The sequence below is a fragment of the Gracilinanus agilis genome, chromosome 1 (assembly GCF_016433145.1).
Source record: "Gracilinanus agilis isolate LMUSP501 chromosome 1, AgileGrace, whole genome shotgun sequence".
Lineage (NCBI taxonomy): Eukaryota > Metazoa > Chordata > Mammalia > Didelphimorphia > Didelphidae > Gracilinanus > Gracilinanus agilis.
The window spans coordinates 90970320-90995849 of NC_058130.1; the positions used below are offsets into that span (position 1 = coordinate 90970320).

General features: G+C 40.2%; 1 protein-coding gene across 1 annotated transcript in view; it reads right to left on the reverse strand.

Moving 5' to 3' along the window:
- The window catches only part of RNF123 (ring finger protein 123), a 112376-nt gene that overhangs the window by 76771 nt on the left and 10075 nt on the right, over positions 1 to 25530 (reverse strand). Inside the window, exons 7-18 of the mRNA XM_044677720.1 lie at positions 21444 to 21530; positions 20784 to 20851; positions 18950 to 19075; positions 18599 to 18713; positions 18328 to 18432; positions 14593 to 14718; positions 13627 to 13719; positions 12810 to 12883; positions 5558 to 5675; positions 4380 to 4479; positions 3996 to 4057; positions 3585 to 3656 (exon numbers count right to left, since the gene is read on the reverse strand). Of these exons, the coding sequence (XP_044533655.1) occupies positions 3585 to 3656; positions 3996 to 4057; positions 4380 to 4479; positions 5558 to 5675; positions 12810 to 12883; positions 13627 to 13719; positions 14593 to 14718; positions 18328 to 18432; positions 18599 to 18713; positions 18950 to 19075; positions 20784 to 20851; positions 21444 to 21530 (1146 nt within the window). The remainder of the gene's footprint in view (positions 1 to 3584; positions 3657 to 3995; positions 4058 to 4379; positions 4480 to 5557; positions 5676 to 12809; positions 12884 to 13626; positions 13720 to 14592; positions 14719 to 18327; positions 18433 to 18598; positions 18714 to 18949; positions 19076 to 20783; positions 20852 to 21443; positions 21531 to 25530) is intronic.

The window sequence follows — 25530 nt, forward strand, 5'->3', positions numbered from 1 at the left end:
GGCATGACCCATTTTGTTTTTGTCTTAATCCCCAGCACCAAGCTCAGTGCCTGGCGTGTTATAGGCAATTAACGTTTATCGATCTCTATCAACATTAGAGCCCCAAAGGTATTCTTTAGCGTTTATTTACAAGGGAGAAAAAAATATAGAGATTTAGAAATAACACAACAGTTATTATTATTCCTTGGCAGCTAGGCAGCACAGTGGGTAAGAGTGCCAGGCCTGAAGTCAGGAAAACAGATTTTCCTGACTTCAAATTTGGCCTCAGACACATACTAGCTGGGTGATCCTGGGCAAGTCTCTTAACCCTGTTTGCTTCAGTTCATCTGTCAAATGAGCTTAAGAAGGAAATGGCAAACTATTCCAGTATTCATGCCAAGAGAATTCCAAATGAGGTCACAAAGAGTCAGAGATGACTAGAACAAATGAATAACTACAAAATTATTATTCTCATTGTATAGATAAAGAAACAGGGGGTGGTAATTAAAAATTCCTATAAAATAAATCTACCCTCTCCCAGATTAGTCCTAAACTTCCACATCTGTCCTACTGGACCACTGAAAATATACACACAAGTGACATTTTGGATTTGCCCATCTGGGCTTTCTCAGTAACTCATTCTTCTAATCCCAGACCTACTCTCAGCAATAAGACCACCTCCTGAAGGCCTAGTGTGTTGGGGGCTCCACTCATTGAATGATCAAATCCTATAGCTCTTTAAATGTATCTCTTCTCCCCAATATCTTTTTAGTTTCAATTTATGTAATTCCCCTCAAAGCTTTTTATGGTCCAGTGAAACTAGACTACTCTGTCCCTGAGTGCACAATGTACTCTCCTCACGCCAAGAATGCCCACCCTCCCTCCCTCTTCCTCTTTACCCATTTAATTCCTACCTGATTTCTGAAGACTTATTCAAATGCTTCTAAGAAACCTTCTGTTAATTCCATCTTCACCCTGGCTGCTTATAACCATCCTCCCATGGACCTTACATAGAATTTTGTTTACTCTCTTCTAAAGCATTTAACATGGATTATTGGGGCAGCTAGGTGGCACAGTGGACAGTCAAACCTGGAGTTGGGAGGACCTGAGTTCAAATCTAGCCTCAATCACTTCTTAGCTGTGTGACTTTAAGCAAGTCATTTAACTCTATTTGTTTAGACCTTGCTCTTCTGACTTAGAGTTGTTACTAAGGCAGAAAATAAGGGTGTTTTAAAAATGTATTATTGCATATTATGGTTATCTGTTTCTTTCTTATCACCCTACTATGTTATAAATTTCATGAAGGTAAGGACCATGTATTATCTATACTTGATCTCTCTTAGAACTAAGAAATAAATTGTATATAATACATTATATTAGGCATCTAATAATATAATAGGCACCTAATAAATGTTTCTTACACTGCATTGTACAGGTGCATAGGGTATTCCTATTACCTTAAGATCAGAATGATTCATCCCAGCTCACCTAGGTTATCCCAAAAGTGAGACGTCTTAATTTGTAACCAGAATATTAATAATAATAACCCAGATTCCAAAGGAAGAATGAAACTTTTGTGGTGCAGATTTTTATGGCAAACAAAAAGCTAGTTCCCATGCAGGTCTCTGTTCTCTCCCACTAATGTGGCACATAATAGGCAGGGCCCATGGGGAAGATCCTGATGTCACAAACAAAGGTCAGACCTACAGGATTTATCCTAGGGTTATCCAGGGAGCATGACTTCACCCTAATTTATAATGATCATAATTGCTGACTTTTTTATAGTGCTTTGATGTTTACAAAGTACTTTACACATATTATTTTTTTGATCCTCATGACAACCTTATGAAGGTTCCTACTGTTATTATTCCCATTGTTCAGATGAAGAAACAGGTTAATAAAGACTCAACATTTTGACCATGATTAGAAAGCTGTGTAAGTTTCAAGAGTAGGTTTTAATGACAAGTTCCTCTGGACCCCAAGTCTAGTTTCATCCCTAATTTGCCTGACAGGCCATCAAAACAAGGCTAAAACCAGGAGTGCCCAGCAGCAAGGAATGTCAGAAAGAGCTACCTCCAGACTGGATCACAACATGGGACTGAAAGTCAGTTATGCCACTTATTAGGGACAGGGAGAGGGACTAACACTGATTTCTAGTATGAGAACCTTCCTGGTGAGATGTCTCTCTACCCACACAGCTGGCCACTTTCCCTGTAACTTATAATCTTAAAGAGCACTAGAGCACTAAAGCATTCACTAAAGCACTGAGCAGGTAAATGACTAATTCATCCCGGGTGTATATGAGGCAGGATTTGAACCCAGGCCATCCTGGCTCCAAGACTGGCTCTCTATTCCCCCAATCATACTGCTTTATTAGCTCCATGAGCATGGGCAAATCACTACCATCTCTGGACATCAGATGAGGAGGGTAGACTAGACTATGACTTCTGGTTCACAATTAGAATTTTAATATCCCCCTAAAGCCTAGTTCCTGCCTAAGTGCATGTTTCTGGGCCCTGGCCTCAGCAAGTTCAGCAGCCTCTAGCTGGTGGCCAGGCCCACAAGGCTCTTGGGAAGAGGAAGGGCTGCTACTCACTGCAGGCCTCTCCCCTTAAAACTCAGTTCTGCTCTGCAATCAGAAGCAGCATGGGGTAGGGGGAAGCAAGAAGACTGAAGTCAGATGACTTCTGTCCCTAATTTCCTATGCAATCCAGAGACTCAGTTTCTTTATTTGTAAAATGAGGAGATTGTACTAGATGACCTCTGAGGTCCCTTCCAGGCCAGAAGGAAACACGGACAAGCAGAACAGCTTTGAAAATTATATGTTGAATTTATTATATACTTAAAGGGAAAAGCAGGCTCTACATAATAGAGATTCACAGTGTTAGGTACAATTTTCTTTTTCTTTTCCACTTTATATAGGGAAATGCTCATTTTATTTATTAAGTTATGAATTTTAAAAATTTTCTACTCTGGGTCTAGGGCAATCCATGAACTACTTTCTCTTCTGATGATAGCCTCCTAAGAAGGACACCAAAGAGGAAGGCAGGAATGAGTAGGGAAGAGGAAGGCAGGGGAGGAGAGATGAGGAGGGCAGTTAGCTAGTTCTCAAGCCTATGGTGGGTAAAGTGAAATGAGAACCAGTTCTGGAGTTAGGGGAACACTCTGTATTTGAATCTCAACTTTACCATTTACTGTGTAACATTGAGCAAATCATCTCAAACTCTTTGACCCTTGGTTTCCTCATTAATAAAGAGGATAAAACCACTTGTACTGCCTATCTTGAGTTGCAAGGAAAGTACTTTGCAAATTTCAGTGTGTATAAGAAATTTGATTTGTTATGAAGTCTCTGTTGGCCACATTTAACATTTTTTTAAAATTTAATTTAACATTAAAGTTGAACCCTAGCATCTCCCTCCCTCTAGCCTCTTCAATGTCCCCAGGGAACCAGCTCTTGCCAGGTATGTTTCTTCTGGGCCCAGGCAATAGCCAGAGCTGCCCAAAATGTCCTTTGGCTGGTTCCCAGGGCCAGACCTAAGAGTGGGAGGGCCCTCCCACAGAAATCCCTGGGCAGGCACTCCCCTGTTCCTGAACAAACCACTCACCCCTCGACTGCTGGCATTCTCTTGCAGGAACTTTCGAAACTTGTTCAGGAAAATGTACCTGGAAGCTTCACCCTGGGAGAGAAGCAGAGCTGGACTGGCAGCAAGAAGCAGCCAGGGAAGGGGAATCGATGGTCTCCAGTCTTTGGCCCACTTACTACCTAACCCCAGAAGTATATGAGGCGTTCCTTCCTATAAACTTGGGCCCAACTGCATATCCCATGTAAGGCTCAGTTAGGCTGCTCCTTGAATAACTTCTAGGATTTGTCTTTACCAAGGTATATAAACTTGCCCTCCTCCCTCTCTTAGGGTTTGGTCTTCCCATCCTGGGTACTGAAGTCTCTGATATTTTATACTCTATGCCCCAGAGTCCCTTCCCAGTACTGATATTCTCCCTCATGCAAGCCCACTTACCCCATTATGATCTTTATTATTCAACAGCAATTTCAGGATCTGAACCTGGAGGTCTTCAACCACTAAAAAGGGCAAAGAGACCATCAGTTCAGATGGCCTAAGTCAAGCCGCAGGCAGGAACAGAGGGCACTGGCAGCAGAAGACCCCTACCCCTCCTAGAGTGGTCATCCCTAACTATAAGTTGAGCTAGCCCTGCTGGGCACAGGTCCAGAAAGACTCCCCAACTCCCAGATTCCTGATGGGAGGGATGCTACAGGGGGACACAGGACTATGGAGATGGGGGAAAAGGAGGGAAGAGGTAAAAAGTCCCTCCCAAAAGGTGGTGGCCCCTGGAGCTCCTCTAGCATCTGTTATCGGGAAAGAAAAAGGAGGTAGCAGCCAGACCTTCGATTCGTTTCTTGAGCCTTTGGCAACCTCTCTCATATGCTCGCCGTCTCAGCCGCTCGTCAGCACTCTCTTCCTTCACCTCCTTCATCTCCTTACCCTGAAGTAAGGAATGAGAGGGCCACCATCAATGACTAAGAGCTAAGTGAGGGCAGGTAAGGAGGTAGCAGCCAAACAAGATTCCTCCAAGTGAAGGCAAGGAACCCAGAGGCCTTCATGCCTCTGCTGTAATGGTGCCCTAAAGTACTGTGACTGGACTGTCTCTTCTTTCCTGAAATATAACCAAGGTAGGGACATCAGCCATGCTGGGAACCTTCTCTCCAGTGGGGCAGCAGGTTCCTGGTTTCAGGGCTGGACATAAGATCCATAGAACTGGCCAAGAAAGGCATATGAGACCTCATCAGGGCAAAGCTTGAAAGTTCTGCATTTGACTAATCAGAGAGCTTGGCTCAGACCTAGCAAAGCTCCCTACAGACATCATGATATCCCCCTGGGATGTCTGTTCTATAAACAGTCTAGCCTGAGACACCCTTCTCCTGCATATAGACAGAGAATAAATAGCATTTTTGTCATGATCTTCTCCTAAAAAGGCTACCTGGATTTAGTCAACAATACTGTCTGTTTAATGTCCTATACACAATAGCAGAAAACTGACAGGGTTAGAACCTTGGCTGACAGAGTAGCACCTTTCCCTTCTCCCTTTTGGCTAGGGGAATCTCTGAAATTAAGATAGGAGACAGGGGACTAAAAGTGGCCCTCCACATTGTACCCCTCTGCCTATCCCCCAATTATTGAAGGTACTATGACCAAAAATCTCCTCCACTCCTTTCCAGTTCCCCTGACAGAGGACTGGGGCAGGATACAACTTCCTTTCCCATCTCTTAAAGCAAATGGGCTCTTCTCAGTGCTCCCCCTCCCCACATACACACTCACACAGTGGTCTGAGGCTGTGTGGGAAATCTTCACTTTTAACCCTACTGGCTGGCTAGGAGAAGACAGAAGAGGTTTAGGCCCTAGAATGTCTGGCTGGCTCAGAGCATGGTGGGGGCCAGGATTCTCTCTGTAGCTATTTCTGTGACATACTCTCATAAGATCCCCATTTGGCCACAGAAGGCTCTGTTGTCCAGTTAGGAGCACATTCACTCTGGCCAAGTGGCAGTGGGAAGGCAACTATCTACCTCTTTGCTGAAGCGATTGGGCCACCACGTGGTGGGGATGAGTTCCTGAAGCCCAGCCTCCTCCACTCGCAAGGGACTCTTGATGTAGAAGAAGACCACAGAGCGGAGCACATCAAAGCTGTAAGGAGGATGGCTAAGGGGTTAGGTCAGAGTCTCATGTATTCTGAGTGTGGGGTATATGGCAACTCTCCAAGCTCAGCCCCAACAACACCGGCCCCTCCCATTCCCTCCATCCCACCCATAACTGCTCTGAGCAGGCCAAACATCATATGTACTTAGAGACACAGGGGACTCCCTTAAATTAAAAAAAATTTTCTCTCTTAGCTTGTTATAGTGCCTGAACTCTGTGCATTCCAGCTTTATTCTTTTGGGTTTAAAGAGGTCATCCAGAATCAAGAGTTCCCTGATCCTATTTAAATACTTGAGAAAGGTCCCACTTTAAGTCTTATGGGGCAATAGTCTGATAGGATAATCAGAAACTACAGCCTGAACCCTCAAAATACTCAAAAAAAGGAAATAAATTGCCTCAAAACAAAGGAAAGCAGGAGGAACACATCTCACTGGGGTAAGAAGAGAAACCCAGGGGGCACATCATTTGTGGGAGCTGGTAGAAATCAGACTAGCCCAACATATCACTATGCAGCCAGAGGCAATGAAGTAGTAGAATGGAAAGAAACCCAGTCTAAGTCACTTGGCATGGGCAGTAAAGGGAAAGAGGGCACAAAACTAATGCACTTCCATGTGGTCTGAGGCAGTGAATCTGTAGAGCACCTGAGGCAGAGAGGGGGCAGAAAAGGGGATCAGTTCAGCCTAAGCCACTCAGGAAGAGTAGAGAAGGCAGCACAGGCATGAGACCAACACATTCCCATGTAGCCTGAGGCAGCAAAGTGGCAGAACACGGATCAACCCAGCCTAAGTCACTCACCACAGGTAGTGAGAGCAGGGTAAGGCATGAGTCCAATGTACTTCTACACAGCCCATAGCAGTAAATCTGCAGAGCTCCTGAGGCAGTGAATCACAGAGCCCAGCCCAAAAGACAAAAGGAGAACTGGCAGCACAGAGAGCTGGATCTAGTTGGAAAAAACAGCTGTACACCTTCTCACAGCAAGTCACCAGGGCTATCCCCTCAACAGACACATACAGAAAAAAAAAAAGCAGCTGGGACCCCAAGCACCAGAGAAGAGTACTCTGCAAACATGGAACAGTATTCTCTCTACCCTAGGAAAAGAGAAGAACTTCAACAAATAGATAAAGAAATGGAAAAAAAAATATATATATATATACACACATACACACACATATATGTATTACACACACACACACACACATAAAACCAGAAAAATGAGCAAAAGCAAAGAAAAACATGACTTTAAAAGTTACTTTGGTGACAGAGAAAATCAAAATATGAACTCATAAGAGGACAGCAATGCCAAAAAGGAAACATGTGAAACCTCAAAGGAAAGTGTGAAAAGATATCAAGCCTCAAAAGAACCCCTGGAAGAACTTGAATAGAAGTTGAAAAATAAAATAACAAGAGAAGTGATAGACTCAATACCTGGGGGAAAAATTCATTGAAGAAATCAACCCCCTAAAAATGAGACTAGGCCAAAAGGAAATGGAGGCACAAAATACACTGAAGAAAACAATTCCCTAAAGACTAGAATAAATCAAATGAAAATGAAAGCAAAAAAAAAACAAAACAAAACAAAAAACACTAAAGAAAATATCTCCTTAAATAGGATTAGCCAAATGGAAAAAGAAACATAAAAACTCAAGGAAGAAAATAACTACCTAAAAATTAGAACTGGGTAAATAGAAGCTAATGAATCCATAAGACACATAAGATATAAGGAAATAAGAAGACAAAATCAAAAGAATGAAGAAACTGAAGAAAATCTCAAATACCTTACTAAAAAAACAACTGACCCGGGATAAATAATCTATGAATCATCAGAATATTTGAAAGCCATGATTAAAATGAGAGAGAGAGGGCAGCTGGGTAGCTCAGTGGATTGAGAGCCAGGCCTAGAGACGGGAGGTCCTAGGTTCAAATCCAGCCTCAGACACTTCCCAGCTGTGTGACCCTGGGCAAGTCACTTGACCCCCATTGCCTACCCTTACCACTCTTCCACCTATAAGTCAAAACATAGAAGTTAAGGGTTTAAAATTAAAAAAAAAATAATAGTTAAAAGAGAGAGAGAGAGAGAGAGAGAGAGAGAGAGAGAGAGAGAGAGAAAGCCTAGATACCATATTACAAGATATCATCAGGAAAAACTGCTCTGATATCCTTGAAAAAGAAGAAAAAACAGAAATGTAAAGAATCTACCAATCATCTCCTGAAAGAGACCCCAAAATATTCCAATGCTATTATAGTCATATTCTAGAACTCCCAGGCCAAGGAAAAAGTACTACAAGGAGCCAGAAGGAAATAATCCAAATCTCATGGACCCACAGTAAGGATTACAAAGGACCTAGCATCTTCTACAAATAAAGGACCAGAAGGCATGGACTATGATATTCCAAAAGGCAAGAAGAATTATATACCTAGCTAAACTGAGCATAATTCTTGAGGGGAAAAAATTAATATATTTTTTTTAAACCCTTGTACTTCAGTGTATTGTCTCATAGGTGGAAGAGTGGTAAGGGTGGGCAATGGGGGTCAAGTGACCTGCCCAGGGTCACACAGCTGGGAAGTGGCTGAGGCCGGGTTTGAACCTAGGACCTCCTGTCTCTAGGCCTGACTCTCACTCCACTGAGCTACCCAGCTGCCCCAAAAAAATTAATATTTAAGGAAGTAGAGGACTTCCAAACTTTCCTACCAAAAAACCAGAGCTAAAAAGAAAATTCAATGTGCAAACATGACACTCAAGAGAAGACTAAAAGGATAAAGTGAAAACTGAAGGGATTCAATAAACGTGAATTAAGTATATTCATACCTGGGAAGGTAATACTTGATATGCCTTAGATATCTTTGATATTTGAGATACTTAAGGTAGTTAAAGTACTGAAATATACCTAAAGTAATTAAGAACTTTATCACTACTGGAGGAATACATAAAAAGAAAGGAGTGTACTGAATAGGATGGACTGATCCAAAAAAGAAAAAAAAATAAAGGATAGGAAAGAGGAACACATGGGGAAAAGAGAAAAGGAGAGCTAGAAAGAGGTAAACTAGCTCTCACAAAGAGGTACATAAAAGTCAATACAGTGGAGAAGATAGGGAAAAGCTGCAGGCAATGCTTGAATCTTACCCTAATCAGATTTATGTGAGAATAACACCCATACTCAGCCAGCTATAGAAACCTACCTTACTCTACAGAGAAGTAGGAAGGGAAGGGTAATAAGAGAAGGGCAAGGGGAAAGGACAAAGAGGAGGGCAAAATGGGGGATGCAATGATCGAAAGTGAAATATCTATAAAGAAAGAAAGGCTGATGGGAGAGAGAAGGATAAATGGGGAAAATTAGAAGGAGGGAAACATACAATTAGTAATCATAACTATGAATGTAAATGGGATGAACTTACCCATAAAATGGAAAAGAATAGCAGAGTGGCTTACAATTTGGTTGTAAACTCTCCTCATTCCTAAACTCTCCTCATTCCCCCAAATAAACCTTCACTCACCTTTGTGCAAGTTTTCATAGCCATTATATCTCCCTAATCATCTTCACAGTAATCCTGGGAAACTGGTAGGGCATGTATTAATCAGCCCCATTTCATAAATGAAGAAACTCAGAGTCAGAGAAGTAATCCGAAGGTCATCCTTGGATGCCTTCATGTGGCATCCTTGTGTTCCTAGAAGCTATACCCACAGAAGTTTCAAACTAAGGTGAGTTCTACTAAACTGGAAGAACGTGACTACAATTACAGATTGTATCTGGTCATCAACAGCTGGCCAGCCATCAGCATAGGAAGCAGAAATCCAGGAAACAAAGGAAAATAGAAAATGGCTGTCAGTTTTATAGTATCCCTTTCTAAGCAATAGTGTCAAAGTAGGAGAAAAGAAAGCTTGCAGTGCTCAGTCATTTTGCAGACTGTCTAGAAACAAGATTTTCACTGATGGAATAATGAGCTGGAGGAACTCCATGTGAACTGGAATGACCTCCATGAATTGATGCAGAGTGAAAGCAGCAGAACCAGGAGACCATTGTACACAGAGACTGATACACTGTGGCACAATTGAATGTAATGGACTTCTCTACTAGTAGCATGCAATGACCCAGGATAACTCTGAGGGATTCATGAGAAAGAACACTATCCCCATCCAGAGAAAGAACTGTGGGAGTAGGAACACAGTAGAAAAACAACTGCTTGAATACATGGGTCGATGAGAATATTATTGGAGATGCTAAACGATCACCCTAGTGCAACTATCGATAATAGGGAAATAGATCTTGATCAACAATACATGTAAAACCCAGTGGAATTGTGCACCGGCTATGGGGGGTGGGAGTGTTTGGGGGAGAAGGAAAGAACATGAATCATGTAACCATGGAAAAATATTCTAAAAAATAAAAAAGAATTTCACTGATGGTACCGTATGTGTTAAGAGATTTGTCCAAATAATAATAAACTCACATTCAAGGAATGCTTTTCTAAAGCACTTCAGGATCGGACCAGACCTGACTCTAACTTTTATCTCTTGAGTCTTTCCATTTATACTCTATTGCCCTCTTCTGCTCCACCAATCAACATCTCATTTTCCAGTCTTAATTTCTTTCCACAGTGCCAATGAAACCATCCATTACAACTAGCAATCTGCCTGATAAGCAGAGATTAGGAAGGTGGAGGGGAGCAGAGTCATCCAGGAGAGTACAACCCAAAGTCAGTGCACCAATGACACTAATGTTCTCTCCCACTGCAGTAGCCCTTTGAGCTAATCCACTGTTTAAATGCAAAGCAACCAAACAGAGATGTTGTCTGAAGGTTGTTCAGTTTCCTTGGGTTTCTCAATGACATGTGTGTTTTCTTGTGTTTTGTCAGAGGCTGGTGGAGGCCCTGGCAGAGGCTAAGCAGAAAGACTGGAGACTGACTATGGACAAAAGAAATAGAGCAACCACGTGAGGGCCCATCCTCGAGAATCCCATTGACCTGCCTGAGATCCAGAGCTTTGCAGGCAGCCACCTAGTATGGCAGAGAGCAGATTCTGACTTCTGGTAACACTTTGTTCTGAACTTTTCTAATGAAGTCACCCTGAAACACTGTCTTATCCTTTTATGCAGTGACAAACTCCATGATAGCAAGAACCATACCTCATCTAAATTTTTCATTTCCCTCAGCACCTATCATCTATACACAGTAAGGAACTTCATAAATATTTGTTGAATGAATGAACAAAAAAATGAACACATGTGTACTGACATCAGGAAACTCCTGAGTCCCTGTATGCAAAACCACAGCTGACAGGTTGACAAGGGAAGGTAAGAGAAAGAGCCTCAATTTCCCAAGTATTTCTTCCTCCTGTTCAAACTGAACACAAGAAAATAAAATGCCCAGAAGAAAAACAAGGAAACAAAAGGTGAATAAAGCACTTCCTTCCTCCATTCTTCCCCAACTGGATCCAGTATAACAATTCACACTTGACTGAGAATTTTATGATTGATTCTGAAAGTTGGTCCCTACGTTCTAATAAATAAGGATAAAGGGCACAGATTCAGAAAGTCACCTGACTGCAGCTGCCTCCTCACCACACTCCACAAGTTCTTTTAGAAAAATGTCTATATCATATAAAATTTAGTGTTTAACTATTCTGCATTCTTTTGTATTTCTTTCTACTGGAAATGATTGGGAGATACTTCATAGAACAAAGTGGTTCAGTAACATATTATTTTAATTTTGCTTATTGGCACAAGAAAATTCTCTCATAGGAGGTGTCCCTCGATTGGGGAATGGCTGAACAAAATTTTGGTATATGATAGTGAGGGACTGCTACTGTGCTGTAAGAAATGATGAACTAGAGGGTTTCTATATGAACTGGAAGAACCTCTAGGAACTGATGCAGAATGAATTGAGTAGAAACAAAAGAACATTGTACACAAAAAGTGAATGTGGAATGATCTAATGTGATGGACTTTGCTAATACAAGACAATCCCAAGGGACTTTTGAGAAAGAATGCTATCTACATCGAGAGAAGAAATTGTGGGAGTAGAAACACAGAATAAAAAACAAATGACATCATTTGTTTAAATGGATATATGATTTGAGATTTTGGTTTTAAGTGACTGTTCTATTGCAAAAAATTAATAATATGGACAAAGATATAAGTGATAACATTTGTATAACCCAGTGGAAGGGCTTATTGGAACCAGGAAGGGGTAGGGAAGAGGGGAGAGAAAGAAAATGAAATATATAAACATGGGAAAATATTTTTAAATGAAAAATTTTTAAAAAAGAAAAAGAACTCTGAGGGATTTATGGTAAAGAACACTACCCACATTCAGAGGAAGGACTACAGGAGAGGAAACATATAAGAAAAACAAATGCTTGAACACATGGGATGAGGTGGACATGATTGGGGATGTGGACTCGAAACTACCACACCAATGCAAATATCAACAATTTGGAAATAGGTCTTGAACAAGGACACATGTTAAAACCAGTGGAAATGAGCGTCGGCTATGGGTGGGGGGACAGCGGGGGGTAAAGGGGAAAGTAGGAGTTTGAATCATGTAACCATGTTAAAAATGAATATTAATAAATGATTAAAAAAAAGAAAGAAAAAGAAATAGATAAAATTGAAAAAGATAAAAAAAATTCTCTCATACACACTCCTAAACAATGTTAAATGGGGCAGTATGTAACCTAAATGCACAGTAAGGGCGGGGGGACTCAAAAGAGGAAATAAAGTATAATTCTCCAAATCCAAAATGAAACTGGCCAGTTTTTTAAGCCAAAAAATAAAAATAAATAAAATCCATAGCAAAACAAGAAGGTGAACCAGAGAACATCTAGTCCACTGACATTCTATGATTTATGCCCTAAGGTTCCTGCTAGTTGTAACACTCTCTGTTATTCCAGGCAACTCCTCATTCTCTCCTGTTTTAAGGATGGCATTAAATACTTGGAAAACAATTAGGAACCCAGCCTGACCTTCTGTGTCCCTTTTTTCCATCCAAACACAAATTTCCAACCCTGCACCTAGAGAAGGAGGTTGCTTCTTGAGGGTTTGAACCCAGCTTATGGCTTTAACTCAGGTGGTTCCTACTGTTTATACTCAAGGAATCTAATGAGAGTGAGTAAAAAACCAAGGATACAGGACATTGTTAAGTAGAAACTTCCTGGACTTCTCATGCTTCAGGATGGCAATGGTAAGCCGAAGATAGTGCATCTAGAAATGAAGAGAAAATTAAATATATAAAATTAGGGGCAGCTAGGTGGTAAAGTAGATAAAGAACCAGGTCTGGAGTCAGGAAGACCTAAGTTCAAATCTGGCCTCAGACACTTATGGGCTATGTCACTTTAAAATCTGTCTCTCTCAGTTTCCTTATCTGTAAAATCTAGGTAATAATACAGGTCTAAGTAAAATCTAGGTAAAAATAGCTTCTGCTTCCCAAGGTTGTTGTGAGGATCAAATGAGATAATAATTGTAAAGTATTTGGCACAGTGCCTGGCACATATTATGAATGTCATCATCATTTTTATTGTTGTTATTATTGTTAAGTCTGGCTAGTAGGGTGAAGAAAAAGGCAGTAGAGATCATTAAGGAAAGCAATTCAGGACTCAAATTTGGAGGGAATGATAACCCAGACTATAGATATCAACACTCAATGCCAGGTTAGCTAGGTAATGCCAGGCTTAGAATGAGGAGGACCTGGTTCATACCCAAACTCAAACACTTCCTATCTGTGTGACCTTGGGGAAGTCACTTAACCCCAACTACCTAGCTTTTGCTGCTCCTTCTATCCTAGAACTGATACTAAGAAGAAGGTAAGCATTTAAAAGAAAAATACTCAATGCTATCCATCTCTGCATCCCCGTAGACCTGGCACTAGCCTAGACAAAAACCTGGTTTATTCCTAAGAAACATCAGGAAATCATTGGGCCTCAGGGCCAGCTTCTGAGCCCACTCACCTGTAAGCTCAGGTCTGGAATGATGGGAGAGAACCTGTAGGCTCGGAGCAAGGACATCATCAGCTGCTTGAGGCACTCCTGTACCTCATAATCCTGAGGGGAGAGAAAAACCCAAGGTGGAGCCCAGGGAAGCATAGAGGAACTTAAGTGATGACCCAAAACCTGACAAACCCAGCTATTGCTGACTATCTGTCCACTGGCCGGCCAGGACCATGATCATAATGAAAGGTTCTGGAAGAATTGTCTTATTTTTACCACTGCCACCACCACTGATACACACAGACTGGAGGCTCATGGTCAAAGGATAGTCATATCCATTGATGGGATATTCAGACTTTCCAAATTCAGCCCCTTCAGCTTGGGTTAAAGACCACACCAAAAAGAGCTGGAAAGGAGGACTCTACAGAGTCTAATGGTTTCTGCACATTCTGGCTAAAATATTTTTTGGTTAAGTACATTTGTGAACATGTTATCATTTTCCAACCTGCATTTATATGGAATTATCTTGCCCTTCTGCAAATTGGTACCCTTTCCCTTTAGAGCCCTATTCCTCATGTCAAAATCTTCAACTTTCACTGTGGGAAAATCTGGCTAATTCTCTAGCAGGAGTAAGGACTAAGGTATTTTCTCAATTATGCTATGTCCTTGGAGAGGCCTTAGTTTTCCCATTCATAATAATAATTTCTCTCCTGCTTGTTCCCTGGTTAAGGGTTGTAAAGAGCGAGATGAAGAAGTTTGAAAAGACCTCATGGAAAATATGGGCCTTGGAGAGAAGTGGGGGGGTAGTGAGAGTGTAGAATCGAAAACCTCAGAAGACCTGGTTCTGCCACTTCCTGTGTGACCTGGGAAGAAAGGTCCTTCCCCTCTTTAATACCTCTGTTTTCTTCTCTACTGAATGAATGGATTAGACTTAGCTATCTCTAAGGTCCCTTTCCAGCTCTAACATTCTATAATGTTATAACTCACCTCCATGAGAAGCCACATAAGATCCAGGAGCTGCTGGATGAGTGGGAAAGACTCCACTGGCCCATTTTTCTCCAAGATGTCTAATAGAAATTTCATGAGAACATCTTCCACCAGGTATACTTTGCACTACACATAACAGGGAAGAGGAGGTTGATATAAACCGAATACTGAGATCCCAGCTGCAATTATGCCTCAAGGAGATGGCTTCTTATATTTCTGAATAACAGGCTCCTATTTGCCACAGAGTCAGACATTTATTGAAGTGCCTAGAATGTACTCAACCCTATGTCAGGAACTTAAGAAAATAAAAAGAAATATAAGAAACAGTCTCTAACAACTTAAAAATCTAGTTGGAAAAACAACAAAAATATTAAGTTATTTCCAAAGATTTTTTTTTGTCAATGGACATAATTTAGTCCATTTTTCTTTTAAAAATATTAATTCATTTTAACATTTTTTTATCTTGATTTCCAAATTCTCTCTGGCCCCTCCCCCACTAGCTGAGAAGACAAACAATAATGGTGTCAACTTTTGCAAAACATTTCCATATTAGCTATATCACAAAAGAAGCAAGAAAAATAAAGTGAGAAAATTATACTTTATTTTGCATGCAAGAATTCATCAGTTCTCACTCTTGAAATATATCACAACTCGTGTATTACCCAACTGAAGGGCATCTCTCAATTTCCAAATCCTTCCCACCATAAGAAGAGCTTTTATAAATTGTTTTTTAACTTATATATCCTTTTTCTTTGATCTCTTGAGGATACAAATCTGGGAATGATACTGCTGAATAAAAGGATATGTATAGGGGCAGCTGGGTAGCTCAGTGGAGTGAGAGCCAGACCTAGAGACAGGAGGTCCTAGGTTCAAACCCGGCCTCAGCCACTTCCCAGCTGTGTGACCCTGGGCAAGTCACTTGACCCCCATTGCCCACCCTTACCAATCTTCCACCTATGAGACAATACACCGAAGTACAAGGGTGTAAAAAAAAAAAAAAGGATATGTATGCATAGTTTCATAGTCCTTTGGGCACCATTTCAAATTTTTCTCCAGAATGGTTAAATCAGTCCATCAATACTGTATTAGTGTCCCAATTTCTCCACATTCCCTATAGCATTTGTCATTTTCCTTATCTGTCCAATTAACCAATCTGATAGGTGTGAAGTGATATATCAGTTATTTTAATTTGCATTTCTCTAACCAATAACAGCTTTGATTTCTTCTTCTGAAAACTGCTTGTTCATATCCTTTTTTATTATCAATTAGGGAAATGGTTCTTATTTTTATAAATTTGATTCAGTTCCCTATGTATTTGAGAAAGGAAGCCATTATTAGAGAAATTTACGATAAAATTTTTTATTTTACTTCATTATCTATGATCACTTTTAGCAAAATGTAATTTCCCTGATTATCTCTTTTAATTACATCTATTTTTGCTTTTCCTTTGTCTGAGATTGTGATTGCTACTCCTACCTTTTTTACTTCAGCTGAAGCACAAGAGATTCAGCTCCAGTCCCTTATTTTAATTTTGTGTTTCTCTTTCTGTTTAAAGTTTGTCTCTTGTAAGCAACACGTTGCTAGATTTTTGTTTCTAGTTCATCCTGCTGTCTCCTTCCATTTCATAAGTGTGTTCATCCTATTCACATTTCAAAATATTTGTTTTTTTACTGATGGGAATACTATCCTACCAATACAAAGCACAACCCTTCACACTTCAACAGATAGTTTTATAAGTTGCTGTAGGGGGCAGCTAGGTGGTTCAGTGGATTGAGATCCAGGCCTAAAGATGGGATCTTAGGTTCAAATCTGGCCTCAGACACTTCCCAACTGTATGACCCTGAGTGAGTTATTTAACTCTCACTGCTGAGTCCTTACCATTCTTCTGCCTTGTAACAAAAACACAGAATTGATTCTAAATTGAAAGGTAAAGATTTTTTTTAATGAAAATAAATTAAGTTGCTGTAGCCTTTCCTCCTCCAAAAACAAATCCATCACCTAGTGGTTAACCCTTTGGTGAGGAGTCTACAAATTTTGCTGGACTGATCCTCAGATAATAAGCAGGACATCACCTGTCTCATATATATGAAGGTCTTATAGTTTGTCAGGACCGACCAGTCTGGCATAAATTTTGAAAACTTGGGAGTCACCCCCATGATGAGATAGGTATCAGGGTGGGACTTTGGTGGAGAAAGTGAATGTCTAGCTCAGGGCCTTAATAAATATTTGTTAATATGTATTGATAAATGATGAAATAAGCAAAATCAAAAGAACACAAAATATATAACAATAACAACAATGTAAATGAGAAGGGAAAAAAAGTAACATGATGTTGTATTATGATAATTATCAAGCTTATTTCTGAAGATGGCCTGAATTAATGCACCTCTTCTCTTTCTCTGAAGAGATGAGAGATTATGGTTATGGTACTGCATATACTAATAGCTGATTTAGAAAGATTTGTTTTGCTGAAAATAAATTGGTCAAAAAACATTTTATTAAATATCTACTATGTCCCTGATATATGTGCCATAGGGAGACAACATGTATGTGTATGTACATATAAGTATACATAAAATAAAAGGCAAAATTGGGAGAATCAGTAGAGGTTTTCTCTAGGAGGTTCACAAGCTAAGCATCAAAGGAAACTAGGGATTCTTCAAGGCAAAAAAAAGAGGAAAAAACACCTCTTAGGCATACAGGACAATTTGTGAAAAGGTAGGGAAATGTGACATAGTGTTGTGTATGAAGAATAACAAGAAGGCTAGTTTAGCTAGATTATAAAATGTGCTAAGGTGAGCAACGTATAACAAACCTGGAAAAAATAGTTGAGGGGTCATGAAGGGCAATCAAAGCCAGAGGAGTTTATGTCTTATCCTGGAGTAATAAGGAATCACTAGAAGCGACTGAGCAGAGGAGTGATAGTCATGCCTGTGGAGACCTGACCACAGCCTCACCCACCACCAGTCTGTAATGTGATGACATAAACTACTTTCTGCAGTAAATGAAGGAGGAACAGAAAAAGAAGAAGCCCAGCAAAGTGGAGAGAGTGCTAACTATGAAGTCAGGGGATATGGGTTGAACACTTGCCTTTTATGCCTACTATCTATGTTACCCTGAGTAAGTCACTTGTCCTCCCTCAACTGTAAAACAAAAGGGCTGGACTACAAGGCCTCTTAAGTCCCTTCTGGCTCTAAAGATATGATCCTACAATCTATGATTTTATAACCCTACAAAAAATGGAAGGACTAAAATATACTTGTCTAACAATTCGATTCAATGCTTCTTAAACAACATTTATGATGTTGGGTCCAGGGATACCAAGACAAAACAAAACAGTCCTGGTCCTCAAGGAGCTTATATTCTATAGCAGTGATGGGGAAACTACAGCCCACAGGCCAGATGAGGCCCCCTGAAATGTTCTATCCAGCTGCGCCATATTATTCCTAATCTGACGAATACCAATGAGTAGGATACAATACAATGAAACTTCCAAAGAGTTGCCTTAGAAACAGACTGACAGATGAGTATTTCCTTTCCTTTGGCCCCCTCTTTAAAAAAATTTTGCCCATCACTGGTCTATAGAAAGAAATGAGATAGAAAGAGGTTTCAATACTTCTTGAGAAGAAATTCCCTCTCCACACCTATCTCAAACTGAGTGTGCAGCCAGGTCAAGCTCAGGTTGCAGGGACCACCAGCAAAAGAGGGAAAGGCCTGAAAGCTTGTGGCACTCACCATGAGTGGAGCAAAGTGGTTGAAGATGTGTGCCATGGTGATCAGCACTGTGGGTTCTCCCCGAAGCTGCCACGTCGAACTTTCCCTCTCCACCAGCTTCCCTTCCTGCAAGGAGGGCAGCTTGTAAAGTGGAAGTCAAAAAGATGGACCCTTAGCCCTCATCCTTTTATCTCTTCTTAGTCTAATCCCTTACTTGAAAACAAATCTGGCTTTCTTGAGCTAAATGCTTCATAGAAAGAAAGATCATCCCATCCCTGGTCCAAAGACTCACCGCTGGGTCCAACCCCAAGTTTAAGACATTCTTCAGATAGCCAAGAAGTTTATGAGCCTTGACCAAGTCAGTAGTAGGGGCATCTTGTAAGGGTCGGTAATCCTCCATCGGATATGTGGCAGGGAGTTAAGTGGGAAACACCATTCTGTACACAAGGTTGAAAGAAGAGGACCCCAAACCCTCCTCTAGCCAAGCCAGGAAATGAACTGGGACTGGAAGTCTTGGTTGGGTCCAGATGTTCAGCAGATAATCTTAAGAGCTTCAAACCTTTTGCAACAACAAGCAACTCAAGGTTGTGGCTGGAGGGGCCCTAATTTGCTGCTGTGACTTTTTGTTTGTTTTAAAGGATATCGCAATGGCCGGCTGCCAAAGTTGAATGCAACAGACTCTTTGAAAGAGAGGCTGATAGCTGGAAAATAGGCCATTCCAGAGCCCCTGGTGATGTTGTCAAAAGCAGTTCCCAGAGAGACACCATTCCTGGGGCAGAACAACAAAAACAAGCATTTTTAAAGTATCTACTGTATGTGGAGCACTAGATTAGTTATCAGGGGAGACACAAAATTTAAATAAGACACAGTTCCTACTCACAATGATCTTAGAGAACAGAAGCAATTGCAAGTGTGAAATAGACAACCCCACTGGGCAGATTGTACCCATTTAGAAGAAAGCAAAAAGAAAAAGGTGGAAGGCTGGACAAGATGGGATAATCACAGAGATACCAGGGGCCCTGAAAAATGTAGGATTATACCTGAGAACCTCTGACTAAATCATAAATGGGAAAACAGATACTAGAAGGACAGCTATTTGCCTCTCAATAAAGCATGATGTAATCTCTCTCAAGGTTTTGAGTCTATATCTCATGTTCAACAAACATTTCTTTGAAGCTTATGAGTTAAAGAAATGAATTGTGGTGTGGTAGGAAGAGCACTTGTCTTAGAGTCCTCAAACCTGGGCTCTCACTTTGGCTCTGACAGTTAAACTTCTGAGACTCGGTTTCCTCATTTTACAAATTTACCTACTATCTCATAGGAGCATTGTGAAGAGGTCTGTAAAGCTGAAAATGTCATAGATACATGAGCTCTTATTACCAACAGTTGGCACAAAGCCTTGCCTGTGTTAAGTACCCCAGAAATGACTGTCTATGAATGAGTAAATGAACAGAAGCATACATGGATGAGTGAACAACACAAAGTCATGGGCCTGGGGGGTATTAGTGGAAAAGTACTTCTCAGCAAATCAAAGGTACAAGATGTTGGGTACTCATGAGCCAAAAGGTCAGGGCAGCAAACAACACTGCTGCAGGCAACTCTGTGTTAAAAAGGGCAGAGGTCAAACTTCCACATACCCAATATGGGCTAACTACCCTCTTTTCTTTAGGATCTATGGCCCACCCTGTCCTGCTCCTCCCAAAGTTCATTCAGGCTATTCCTAAGAGTAAAGTTAAGAGTCAGTGAAACTAATGCTAACCAATCTTACTTATTATCAGGCTAAGGAATTATCAGTAAAATAGTACAAACTCATGGCTCAATAGTGCCTTCCAATTGCTTAGAATACCCAAGAAAGTTTTAGGAGAGACTCCCATGTATTCCATTATAGCTCAGTAAAAATCTCACTGACCTTGCTCAGCCTGTGATAATCAGGAATCTTACAAGCAAAATCCAGTGGTTCTATTGCTCCAAAGGAAAATGGGAGTCTATGGACTCTCAGGTCTACAGGGGCCTTATCTCACCTCTACAGGAATGATCAAGCATAAAAATCATAAAACCATTAAAACTATTAAAATAATAAAAACCGGGGGCAGCTGGGTGGCTCAGTGGATTGAGAGCCAGGCCTAGGGACAAGAGATCTCAAATCTGGCCTCAGACACTTCCTACCTGTGTGACTCTGGGCAAGTCACTTAATCCCCATTGTCCAGTCCTTACTGCTCTTCTGCCTTGGAACCAATATTGACACAGTATTGATTCTAAGACGGAAGGTAAGGGTTTTTAAATAGAATAAAATAATAAAAATCACTAAAACCTTAGATTCAGAAGGAACTTCTTTAGCCTGCTAGAAGCACAGTTCAACAGTCTGACATGGCAAGGAGCCCAGCATCTCCCCCACTTCTATCCAGGCAGGAATCTTAGCTTCAGGTGGAGAAAAGTACAGGCTCTAAGCCAAAAGTTTAAGATGCAAAAAGACTTACAGACAAAAAGAGATGATTCCCTCATCCAGGTCAATCAGACAACTCACAATGTCTCCAGCTGCCCAGGACTGTCCAGAGAAGGAAGAGATCATTGGTTAGAAAGTCACATTTCAGAGGCTCACAAAAATATAGCCTATTTGAAACAATAGGGCAAGCCAGGCTGGATAGTCAATGAAAAACAGTTTTCCCTAACCCTTCATTAGAGCCCTGAGTTCCATAACAGGGAAGGGTTCTGATGCTTTCTAGGCCTATGCTCAGGATAAGTCTATCAATAAGCATGCCCTAGGTCCAAAGAAAGGCTGATACAAAGCCAAGGAACTGGGGGAACTCCCGACACCATAAATAAGAGCTACTTCCTTGCCTAGAATCAATTCTCTGCCCTCTGAGGCCCAAGAGCAGCAATGCACCAGTTCCCCCAACTTGTCTTCTATGGCATATGCTGAAATCTCAGGACAGAAGAGATGGGGAGTTATAGGGAGGAAGAAGGATGCAGTAGACAAATGAGTGGCTGACTCAAAAACATTTGAGGGGCAAGGTGGAAGGTGGGAGCTAAAGCCATTTGTTTAAGCCCAGAAGTCAAGGTGGGATACTTCTTCTCCAAAGGAGTATGGCAGACCCATAGCAGGACCTACTTTCCTCAACTTCCAGGGGAATACTCACTTTGCCATAATTAGTTGTGGTCACATTCCACTTACGCACTCTATTACCATCATAAGCATAAGAGTCAGGTGTGTCCCCAACGCCCTCCTGAGTAGAAAAACAAAACAATGAAAACATGAGAGTTCACTCCTCCTCCCCAAAACAACAAACATTTCTTCAGTATTTTCTGTGTGTAAGATCTGCTTTACAGAAGCACATCAGATTAGAAGTGGGATAAGACATCAACATGGCTACAATACTCACTATTAAAGATATTAAGGTTAAATACATTAGAAAGTTAAAAAAGAAAAGTCACAAATAGTTCCAGGATCTGCAGCCACCAGTTCTGCAGTTCTAGGACATGGAAGCTGAATCACTGGGGATTCTGCTGCCTCAAAAAAGTAGGACTTTTCCACAAATGGACAAGACCTGCCATCCCTACAGTCACATATGTTCCACCATAAAGTGATTATTGACTCTTCACTCTCTCTCAACCCTCAAATCCAATCAGCTGCCAACTTTGGTTGATTCTCAACATGATTTCTCCCCTCCATCCCCTTCTCCACACTCAAAATGGTGACCACTAATCTCCTCCAGGCCTTCATCATCACCTCTTGCCCAGAGACTGCTGAAATAGGAGCCAGATTTGTGTTGTTTCCAAGCTTCTTCCCTCCCTGTCTATACTCCACATGGTTTCTAAACTTATATACCCAAAGCACAAGGCTGACCATCTTACCATTCTTCTCAAGAGGCTTTGTGGAGTTCCTGTTTGCCTCTAGAATAAACACAAATTCTCCTGTTTGACATTTTAAATCCTTCAAAATCTGGCTCCTACCCTTTCTTTTCTTAATTATTTCACACTACTCTCCTAAGGCAGCTAGATATTGGTGGGTAGAATGCTGGGTCTGGAGTCAAGAAAACCCAAGTTCAAATCTGGACTCAGACATTTACTTGCTGTATGACTCTGGTCAAGTCATGTTGCTTTGGTTTCCTTACTTCTAAAATGGGGATAACTGCAGCTACCTTGAAGGGCTGTTTTGAGGATCAAATGAAATATCTGTAAAGTGCTTAGCACAGTGCCTGGTACATAGTAGATGCTATATAAATATGTATTCCCTCCCCTCTCCCCTTCCATTTTGCCCTTCACACATTCTCTGGACTAGCCAAATCAATAAAAAAAATTGTCCATCTCCCACTTCCATGTATTTGTCCTGAATTCTCTCCCTTTTAAAAAAGATACATAAGTGTCACCTCCTCTGCTAAGTCCTTTCTAATTCCTTCATTTGTTAATAACTCTCTCCCAACACCTCCCAATTATTTTGTATTTTGTATATTTTTGTGTATTTTGCATATTATTGTGTATTCTGTATATCTTTTATATTTACTAATGAATTATTTTCCCCAAGTAGAATATAAGTTCCTGGAGGGCCACACAGCTTCATTTTTATGTGGGAACCCTCAGAGCCAGGATGTCAGTGCTTACTGAATGAAAGGACAGAAAGGAAAGGTAGTGTGAACTTGGAGTCATAGGTCCCAAGTTCCAATCGGAATTCTGGCACTTAACCTATCTGTATTACCTCAAATGAGTCATGTAACCAAATTATGTAAGAGGAGGGATTGGACAGAATGAGATGTCTTCAAGATGTAGATCTCTCAGAGAATGAAGTATGGCACAATGGAAGGTGCAGTGAACTTTGAGTGCTGAATGCAGAATTATGGGAAAGTCACTTAATCCTACCTCTGCCATTTCCTGCCTGGGTAGCTTTGGGGAAGTCACTTAACCTCTTAACTTTCCTCATCTATGAAATGAGAGGTTGGACTAGATGACCTTTAAATCCCAATTCTAAATTGATATTCTTATGAATGCCAGAATTTGTCTAACATATACCCTTGAGGATGTTTCAGAGGGTTCAGGAAAAGGATGGGAAAGATCCTGTGAGTTAAGATCATAGAGAAAAAACCTGCCAAGGCAGGATAGGAAGCTCTCAAAACTGAAAATCTAAAGGCATGAAGAGAAATAATTCCTAAAGAAACCAATATGGTTGCACAAGGAACTTGTCAATAAACTTATGTTTGTTAAAGATAGATGCAGAAGGTTTTAGAAGAATACGTAACAAGAGAACAAACACAAAGATATAGTATAATCACCCTAGATTAGTTCAAGTCACTGGGCCCCAAAAGAACTATATCCCAAGATACTAGAAGTAAAAAACATAAAAGTTAAGTTGTGAATATTAAACCAGTATCAGTGAGCTCTGAAAGATCAAGGAGAATGGGAAAAGTGCTAGATAACTTTAAAAGGGCAAAGGCTGTCTTTTTTTTTTTAAAGGGAAATGAGCTAAAGTCTACAAATTAAAGGTCAGTGAGCTTTTATTTGAATCCTGGCAAAATTCTAAAAGAGGTGGTTAGTGAATACCATAAAAGTAATAATCATTAAAATCATTTGGTAAAAAATGGGAAAATTGATCAATGGTTCAGATTAGACAAGACCCAGAAGCAACTAAACATAATAGCTCAGTGTTTACTAAATCCTCCTTTTTGTTCTCTGTGTGTTAAAATGTTTGTTATTGATTACTATGTTCATAATAAAAAAGAAAACTTTTTTTAAAGTTTAAAGGAAGAAGAATCATAAAATGCCAGCATGGCTTCATTTAAACAACTGTTTAGCCTAGAATCTTACATTATACACATAAGTACCAATTAGATATATGGCCTAAGTAGAAAAGGTCATATAATTTTTTTAAGTAGAAGAGACTGGAAGGAGATGATTCAAAACTGTTAAGCAGGATAATTTTTCTTTTAAAAATTTTTCATTGATTTTTAAAAATATCCTAGTCATTTTCCCAATATATCTTCAACACTAACTCCTCCCTTACAACAAAGGAAATCAGGTAGGCAGAGCCAACTAATATAACAACCATAGCAGGCTGAAACCTTACAGAACATTCCCAAGCACATACCCCAAGGAAGACAAAGAAGTTCAAATCAGCCTTTTTATGGTTGCAAAACCTAGAACCAAAGTGGGTACCTGTTGACAGGGAGCTGAATAATTAGTGGTATGCACAGTATAATGTAATAATATTGTATTCGAAGAAAGAATAAATGAGGAATTCAGAGAAATACAAATATATGTTAAATAAGCAAAACCAAGAGTACCACAGACACAATGACTAAAATAATGTAAATAAAGGCAACACCACAAGGCAGATGGGTTCAACAGGCCAACCTTGGTCCCAGAGACCAAATGAACCATTTTCCTCCTTTTGGAAGAGTGAGAGGGCTACAGGAACAGAATGTTATATATACTGTCAGAAGCAATTTTTCTTGGGATTATAGTATAAAAAGCAAAAGTAATTTTTAAAAAGTTGTGTTTTTTTTTTAAGTCATATCCAACAAAACTCATTTCCTTTGGTGACAAGGTTACTAGACTGGCAGATGAGAGGAATGCTATCAATACCTAGACTTTAGCAAAATATTTGACAAAAATCTTTCATGCCAGGGGCATCTGGGTGGCTCAGTGAATTGAGAGTCAGGCTCAGAGATGGGAGGTCCTGGGTTCAAATCTGGCCTCAGACATTCCTAGCTGTGTGACCCTGGACAAGTCACTTAACCCCCATTGCCTAGCCCTTAACACTCTTCTGCTTTGGAACCAATACACAGTATTGATTCTAAGGTGGAAAGTAAGAGTTTAAAAAAACAACTTCATGTCATTATTCTTAGATACTATATAGGTACTAGGCACCAGAACAATTAGGCAAATTGGTTTAAAAGGCCAGATCAAAAATGTAATCATGACTGAATCAATATCAATATGGAAAGAAGTTTCTAGTAGAATTCTCCAGGGATCTGCACTTGGCCTTATGTTATCAATACCTTTTTTATCAGTGACTTAAAAATATGTTTTTCAAATTTGGAGATGATATAAAGCTGGAAGGTATAACTAACAGGTTAATTGAATCAATATCCAAAAACACTCAACAGACTAGATGCACAAAATATAAAAGGAACAAATGTAAAAAATCTATCTATATGTGTATATATACGTATATATACGTGTATATACGTGTGTGTATATATATATATATATATATATATATATATATATATA